This window comes from Vigna unguiculata, chromosome 2 (assembly GCF_004118075.2).
Source record: "Vigna unguiculata cultivar IT97K-499-35 chromosome 2, ASM411807v1, whole genome shotgun sequence".
In the NCBI taxonomy this organism is placed as follows: domain Eukaryota; kingdom Viridiplantae; phylum Streptophyta; class Magnoliopsida; order Fabales; family Fabaceae; genus Vigna; species Vigna unguiculata.
The window spans coordinates 25,947,986-25,957,204 of NC_040280.1; the positions used below are offsets into that span (position 1 = coordinate 25,947,986).

The 9,219-nt window shown below is 31.9% G+C and overlaps 1 protein-coding gene across 1 annotated transcript; it reads left to right on the forward strand.

Moving 5' to 3' along the window:
- Positions 1-3,910: 3,910 nt before the first annotated feature.
- LOC114169240 (trihelix transcription factor GT-3b-like) lies at positions 3,911-6,276 on the forward strand. The gene is made up of 2 exons (XM_028054292.1): positions 3,911-4,454; positions 5,448-6,276. The coding sequence occupies exons 1-2, from the start codon at positions 4,125-4,127 to the stop codon at positions 6,045-6,047; spliced, it is 930 nt and encodes a 309-aa protein (XP_027910093.1). The 5' UTR covers positions 3,911-4,124; the 3' UTR covers positions 6,048-6,276.
- Positions 6,277-9,219: the final 2,943 nt, after the last annotated feature.

Consider the following 9,219-nt stretch of genomic DNA (forward strand, 5'->3'; position numbering starts at 1 on the left):
TTAAAGATAAAATTTTATATAATTAAACATTAGAATAGTAAAATTACAGAATAAATAAATAAAATGACACTGTTAAATATTTATTTTTAAATAACAGATCAGTTAATTCACTGTCATTTATAACTATATAAAAAGATATGAAAATTTTGATTTACATGATATTCCGGTATTCTGCGCTATCTTTCTAAATTTTTATCTATTCCGATATCGAAAAATCAAATTAAAACTGATTTTTCTTTAAATTAGTTGGATTTTTTTTTCCTGAACCGAACAGTTTGATTCGGTTGAAATTGAAAATCAAGAATCAATGGAATAAAATAACTTATTATACTAAAATATAATATTATGTGTTTGGAGTTGATTAATGAGTAACAAGTTTGCACGAGTATATTAAAAAATATTTTAAGATTTAATTTGATTTTATTTCTAATATATTTATGTATATTAAAACAAGATATCAATTTTGTATTCTAATTTTTAACTTGAAAAGTATAACTTTTATATAAATATGAAAGAAAGTTAAAATTATAAATATAATGACAACTATACATAAAATAATTCATAATATATTCTTTTATTTGGAGAATTTTGATTAAAAACGTAACACTCCTTATTAGTGTGATTACATTACATATTAATAATAAACAAAATATAAATACTATATATATATATATATATATATATATATATATATATATATATATATATATATATATATATATATATATATATATATAACATACACTTTTTATGTAACTCCTGAGCAGACTTTTTCTTTTTCATCACTCCCACCTACAATGGCAGATTTTTAAAAAATACTGTGTAGGGCAAACTAGATTTATAAAAAATTTGAAGGGTCCAAATATGTAAAGCATAAAAAAATATATTTTTTTATTTATATATGTGTGTGAATAAACAATTAGGGAACTTTGAGATTATACTAATTTCCACATCATTATTTATTTTTACTTATATGATTATAGTTGATAAACAAATAAAAAACAACCAACAAAAGGTAAGTTAGTGTACTTATAATAAACTATTTAAAATGTAAAATATCTCATCACAAATTAATTTCACCATCTTAGTCAATCGATCTCAAACAAACAATAATCAAATGTCTAAAATAACGCATACACTTCTTAGCACCAAATCAAACCACAACTAGACTAGTTTAGGCCACACAGTTCTCGCAACTTTAGATATTTGACTAAACTTTCAAAATAACATGTGTATTAAGAAGATTTAAGATTTTGGACCTGTCATATTATTTCTTTCTCCATGAAAATAATAAATTATGACTAATGTTCCCCTCAAGTATAATTGGGTAAATTCCTTATACTTGTGTCATTCGATCTTGTTTCATACCAAAACACCATGTAGGAATCTTCCTCAACTCTCACAACCTTTAACTTAGTTGGATATTAGTAGAGTCAAAATAATCTCATTAAATCACCATCAATACACCCTAAACCCACTATATCCTCATTATCCACACAAAACACACATTTCATTTGGAAAACTTAAATATAAATAAAATGAAACTATTTTATCTCAATTTGTATTTAAAAAACAATTACGTTCAATGAATTAAGAAACCATAAACAACAATTTTTTTTCTTAGATCAAGAAAAAATATTTTAGCTCAGGTGAAAATATGTTTGCTTGAACAAAAAAATTGGTGGAAACTTGGTTAAGTTATAGTGTTATTTATAACTTGAGTGAAAAAAACCCTTCGTTTAAGTGAAAACAAGGTAAAAAACAATGTTACTTACAACTTTATTTTTGTTTGAGCGAAAATATAAGATCCAAGTATTTTTTTCTATTTTCGCTTAAGATAAATTATTCTCTTAAGTGAAAATATCAAGGGTTAAATATGTTTTTAATTCCTTAAATTTCAGTGAATTTTGAAATTAGTAAATTTCAAAACTTTGGACCAATTTAGTAATTAATCTTTCGAAATACGTGAATTTTTAGTCCTTTTAATCAAATTTTGTTAAGTTTATTTGATATTTCGTTCGCATTTCAGATTTGTATTTGAATTGTTTATACTGTTTGACACATTTTTGTTTTAATCTTAAGTCAAATACTATTGTGAAACATACTTGAAATATCAAATAAACTTAACAAAATTTTATTAAAAAAACTAAATTCACGTATTTTAAAAGATGAAGGACTAAATTGGTCCAAAGTTTCGAAATGGACTAATTCCAAAATTCACTCAAAGTTAAGAGACCAAAAACATATTTAACCCAAATAAATATCTCACCCCTTGTAGCAAAATCACCTAGTCCAAAAAAATCCAACAACAATTCAATAAAGCATACATAACTCATTTATTATACTTTCCTCCTTACCATCACAAATTTGAATTACTAATAAATTATTAAATTTTACTACCTTCCTTTACCTTAAAGACATACTCCACACACTAGTCCTCTCTATACAACAAAACTTACTTTCACATATAGCTCTAACTATACAAAGAAAACTCAAATTAATTCTGAACACAACTCATGACCACAAAAAGTTAAAAATTTATGTTGAACTACCCAATGTCACTCAGACATCTCCTTAAAGGTAGACTCATAATTTTAAAGAAATGAATGATAAAGTTAGAATCTTGGACAGAAGATAGAGAAATATTTAAAATAAAAGTTGTAAAGATGATTTTTATAAAAGGAAACTCAACTAATAAAAATGTGAAAATTGTATTACATCAAAACAACACAAATTTAGTGCCAATAGCACACAACTTGATAGTTCCAATCCAACTTCAAGAGCAATACCAGCAAGTTTTTGTAGTCTTAAATGATATGAATAATCAACTAAAAAGACAAGCATAATCAGCTTCACCTTTAATCTCTTATCCAAAATAGCTCCATTATTCAAATAAATGGGTAACAGCACTAATGCAGTAGATATCACCTGTTCTCTTAATTTATTAAATAATACATAAAAAAAATTTAAGTTCATCTTAGACACAATAAGATTTCAATCAAATTTACGTATAATTATTTACTTCAAAGATGTTTTTCATGTTACCTCTAGCTGTGTGAGCATGTTTGTCAATTAAATATATAAATTATTAAATATTTTTATTTCTTGGATAAGATTAAAAAAAGTACAATCATTTAAAAATAACACCAACCTAATCTGATACAAACTTTTTAAGTTGACTAATATGTGGGAATCTAAAATTATATTTTGTATCGTGGATCAAGAATATTCTTAAACAAGGAAGCCCACCACATGATTTGGGCCTCAAGCCCAAATCGAATTAATTCTATAATAAAAGTAAAAAATAACAGATTCTTAATTTATTGTGACGAGCTGTATAATTAAATTTATGATAGAAATTCCCATTAATGATTATTCATTAATAAGCTGCTTTAAATATTTCATAAAATGCGTTGTAAATAGTCTTCAGGATTGGAATTTTAATACCCTAACCTAATCTCCCCCTATGAAGATTGAGAACATTCTAGTAACAAAGAAAATCAAGAGTTGCCGGTCATAGCAAATTTCTGCCAAATAGGAAAATTATTTTCGAACATTAAATCATCACTTCCAAAATTTAAACTTCTTTAAATACGCAAATAAATACACGCAAAAGGAGGGAGTATATTTTTATCTTTAATAAAAAAATAGTCTAAAAAATTATAATATATTAAATTAGAGTAAGATGGGTAATAGATTTAATTTATAGCAACAAATAAAAAAATAAGGTATTTTTTAAGAACTATTTTTAATTTGGTTTTGTTCCAATCTCCGGCGCATCCACCCAGGGACGGCGTAACTTTTACACCGACAACGGAGAACGGGGAAACGGCGTGAATTAAATGAAGGGGCAAAAAAGTAAAACCTGAAACAACGTTACCGTTTTCAGGAGGCAGATTTTCACACGTAGGTAGCTATAGTCAACGATTCCTGTCTTGTCTACAAAGCAAACTCGGAAAACAGAAAAGTAATTGAAAAAAATAGCGAAAAACTAAAAGGATATTTTTTTTTTTCCGAGGCTTCCACCAGCTCCAGTGCACCACTTCCGTTTTTTGAGTTTTCGCATTTCCAAAACCCTAATCACGAATTCACATTGAAACCACATCGGGGTGGTGAAGAGGTCAATGTTCGGTGGCGGAGGGGAGGACGCGTTGGCGGCGCGGCTTGGCATGGTGACGCCGCCGCCGCTGATGAACCCGGCGACGTCGTTGGTGATGTCCGGGGAGGTATCGGCGGCGGTGAGGGAGGAGAGGGGACCGGCGCAGCCGCAGTGGAGCCAGCAGGAGACGCGGGAGTTCATAGCGATACGCGCGGAGCTGGAGCTGGACTTCACTGCGTCGAAGCGGAACAAAACGCTTTGGGAAGTGGTGAGTTCGAAGATGAGGGAGAGAGGGTTCAGGAGGAGCCCTGAACAGTGCAAATGCAAGTGGAAGAACCTCGTTAATCGCTATAAGGTTTTTCTTTCTTTCTATTTATTTTTTATTTAGCGTCTGTTGCCGATTTCGTTTGTTTGTTTGTGGCGTTTTCATTGTTCATGATTTTGGAGCAGAGTTTGGCATTGTTGTTATCTCGTTGAATCTTTTTGTTGATGTTCAGTTTGACTGTTTTTCTACCAACTGGAGTAATGAGTGATATACACCTTTGTACGTGACATTCATTTGAATTATTTCAGACATGATAAAATGTGATAGGACGTCGGTAGAAGGGAGAGATAGGAGTGGGAGAGACACAAAGTGTCCGATAGTTTGTGATAGGAAAAACATGAGATTGACATGAAGAAGGAAAATGGAAGAAAAAGTAAATATATGTTTATTACAATAAATCTATGATGTTTGTGACAGCTAGGTATGATCCATTGAATTGTTTAACCTTCATCTATATGAAGCTTTGTTCATATGCTCAAAGGGTTGGGAGGGAATATGTTGGGTTTGTGGTTTAGATATTCAACTGAATAGCTCATATACAATGGACCGTGTTTGATGCAGGGCATTATATGTCGAGAGTTGAGTCTTTGCTAACTGTTCAAGCTTTTGGTATGGTCATAACCGCACTTGATCATATAATTTATGACGTATCTGGTTATTGGGTGTGCAATGTGTTTGCTAGAGTCTGGCAGCATGTTTGTTTTTGTGGTTGAATTGGTCTGGTCCGTGTTCATCTCAAAGCTACAATTTATATTTATTGCTTCCTGGTAAACAGTTGTTTGCAATGTGAGCCAGTGAAATACAAGCGAACCCAAATATGCTATAGGCCAAAATTTAAGAAAACCCCCTCTAACTATGTTCATGTGGAAAAATTTCCTATAGGGAGTTTGTATGTATGGTTGAGCGACTTTATTTTGATTTGCAATGGTGCAAAAGAAATTTCTTTAAAAATGTAAAAAAGAAATATCTCAAAGATGGAGGTGTTCACTTTACTCAGTAAATTATGTGGCAATATTTTTGCAGGGAAAAGAGACATCTGACCCAGAGCATAGCAGGCAATGTCCATTTTTTGAAGAATTGCATGCAGTATTTACCCAAAGGGCACATAATATGCAACGATTACTTCTTGAATCTGAAACTCGCTCAGCTCAAACCAAGAAAGGAGTGAAAAGACCAAGTGGAGATCGATCTTCAGAGGAACTCTCAGAAGATGACGACGAGGTTGAATATGATAGCGAAGAGGAAAAACCTTCTAGAAGCAATACCCGCAAAAGGAAAGTTGACAAAGTTGGAACGGATAAGTCTTCTTCAAGAGCAAACAATCCATCGCATGCTGTCAGTAGTACTAGTAGTATTCAGGAAATGCTAAAGGAATTTTTCCAGCACCAGTTAAGGATGGAGATGCAGTGGAGGGAGATGATGGAAAGACGTGCTCATGAAAGACAGTTGTTTGAACAGGAGTGGAGGCAGTCGATGGAGAAGCTTGAGCGGGAGAGGTTAATTATTGAACAGGCATGGAGGGAGAGAGAAGAACAGAGGAGAATGAGAGAAGAGAGTAGGGCGGAAAAAAGGGATGCTTTATTGACGACCCTTTTGAACAAACTCATTAATGAATCTAACTAACTGAAGCAAAATGGTTTGGGTTCCTTGTAACTGATTACTTTGTTGTTTCCATTTATATATGATTCTAAGTATAGCACAGAATGGACTAAATTTTACAGTAGCTTTTTGATTACAAAGAATTTTAGAAAGGAGAATCTGGATGAAGAAAGGAGTATTTATAGGAGTATATCAACATTTTCTCTTGAAAATTGATATAGAAAGCTTTTATATGAACTATTATTTAGGGATACTTCTGTTTGGCATTACGTTTGGGACATGTAACTAAAAACAGGTATTGTTTACAAGTTTGTATAATAGTTGATAACCTTTGGAATAATCCCGATGTGATTGCTATGAAATTTTAACATGATCATGAAAATGTGTATCTTCTTAGCTGTCAATGTTTAACAGTAATACATCCTAAGTTCTGTCTAGATCTGTATTGTTCATCATTGCTTTTTACGCTGCAGTGTGCTGTGAAAGGAATAGAAGGTGCTATTTCTGGCAAGGGTATCAGTTGAGTGCTGACTTTGTTGATATTTGTTAATTTATTTAAGGGTATTTGTAAATTGAAGGTGATGGAAGATGATCATCAGTATGTTTACCGTGATAAAGAAATACTCTTCGAGATGGATTCTTTATTAGTGCCGTCAATTTAAAGAGAATAATGATGTTAGTTTTACTTAGAACAACTTAGATGAAATTTTAATTAATATAAAGCGTGTGTGATTTATAGGTGTTTTTATATTTTGGAGAGGGAAAGATAATGAACTCAATCGTTATGTTGAATTTTATTAACTTGTATTTGACACTACTTAACAAAAACAACTGAGTTTGATTGTTATAGATGAAGTCATTATCAGTAACTGGCCAAACATTCTGCAACACCAACTCATTCAAAACACAGAACACCATCAAACCTTTATCAACATTTGCACGTCTACGAGAAAAAAAGGGGTTATGCTTAGAAGTTTCAAGTTGAAGGGAAAGAAAAGAGCAACAGTTCCATTTTTAACAAATGTCCTCCGATTGATAATTTTAAAAATAACAGATCAACGTAAATCTTACAGTATTTTATTTATTTCTATGAACAGTATATAATCCTTTATTTAAACATAAAAATGTGTTGTCTCTGCCAATTTTTCTATTAATTCTCCCAGCTAAGAGATGATTCTGGTAATAGTCTTGTACGGGCTTAGGATTTGCTTCTATATCAGTTTAACCTTGTAAAACAGATCTGTAAGATGAAGTTTATCTTTTATTTATAATTTACTGATATCATTAACAGTCAAATAATCCAACAATAATTGATAGGATGATAATTATACACTCTTAAAATTTGGACCGGAGCTTATATCAATGTCTATCATTATTAAAGCAGGCTATGCCAAAATATCTTAGAGCTTGTAAAATAAGATTTATACCCTTTTTTATATTTTAATTTGAGTAGATTTCTAAGTCTTACAGCTCATCCTAACTTGTTATCCAATCGACATGAACGTTACTAAGTACTTCAGTCTTGTTTTGGTTAACATCAGTGGCTTATTTTGGATTGTTCAGTTGACAAACACCTGTAACAAAATGGAATATAAAATTTAAAAAAGTACAACTTTTTAATAGCTCCATCTCTTCCATGTTGGCATCAAACACTATGAACACCCCAAGTTAGTGAACACTGGTGCAACATCATGATAATATTGTTATAATGATAGAAGCAGTTTTCATCATGCTTTCGGATCTCACAACAATGCACATTAACATGATTCAATTAAAACATGTTGCAACCTGCATCGTAAGCAGGGGATTACATTAAAAGCACGAAGGTACCGCTAAAGAGTATGTTTTCTTTTGGACCTTTCGTACCATGTGCTCGAAATATCTCTAGCTTGACTCTGCAGGGGGTTTCTCCTTCGGATGTTTGGAGGCATAGTGATCAACAAGCTGGTTTTGATTTGCAAGTTGAACCTGAAAAATAATGTTCAACGGTGTGAAGAAACATTTTATACAAGATATCTGAGAATGCAAAAGATCTTCAGAGTTCAGAAACATAACGATTCCACAAGGCACATTATTAAATACTTATACCTCCAACCACTTACACAAAGAGATCCTGTGATTTTCTTCTTCATGGGAGATGCTTCAGCAGTTCAGTTTTGAAAAATGTATGGAGAAACTATGATCTTCTCCACAAATTTCTTTTCTCAAAAATTTTCTCTTTTTTACTTTTTGTAGGCTACTGTTCATGCATTACTTCTATTTCCTAGTGATAAGTTTTGTTTGCAAACTCATAGATCTAAGAAGCACTAACAGGAAGAAAAGTAATCTGTGAGGTAAATAAACCATCCCTCAAAACCAGGTCAATTTCAATATCACATTACTACCCAAGAATGAGGACAGTTCAGACTCACAAACTGCAATACAACAGTTTATATGAACCATGTGACTTGCACCAACACCAGAATCAACGTATGAAATTCACTTCACTACGGATACTGAAGTTGGAAAGAATAAAGCAATCAGTGCAAAAAAAGGAGACTAATAAGTCCAACAATACACAAAAAAAGTGCACAAGTATAACCAGCCAAAGCTATAGATAAAGCTATCTCTTAACTTCAAATAGGAAGCCAAAGAACCTAAGACCCATCTCAAACTCTTTTATTAGCATATCACTGAAAAAGTAGCACCATTTCCAAGAACATTTTCTATGTTCCAACTCAAAACACTGATGCTATGCTCTGGATATCTGGTTGTCACCCAAAGTTAAAAGGTACAGTAGATAGTAGCAACAACAACTTCAATGCCTTAATTTGTAAAAGACTACATTTACTCATCCACATTTAATCCAAGCAAAATGCAAATGTAACATGCACCTAACTTTGTGTTGGGACCACGCCACTGGATAGGAAACCCAACAATATGTCAATATCCATTGCAAAAGCAATCATATTATAAAGTTAGCATATGCATTATTTCAACCACACATCAAACAAAGACACGCCAGAGTATCATAAATCACAACAAATGAAGACTAAGACGAGCCTCTAAATAAGATAATGCATAACTGCATAACTTGCTCTGACATCCCCACCAATGCATGCACTCAACAGCAGCAGCAGCTGTAACATGCTTTCCATCACACCGAATTTTTTTGCTAAAAAACAAACCATTAGTTTGTAACCCGACAAAAATCCAA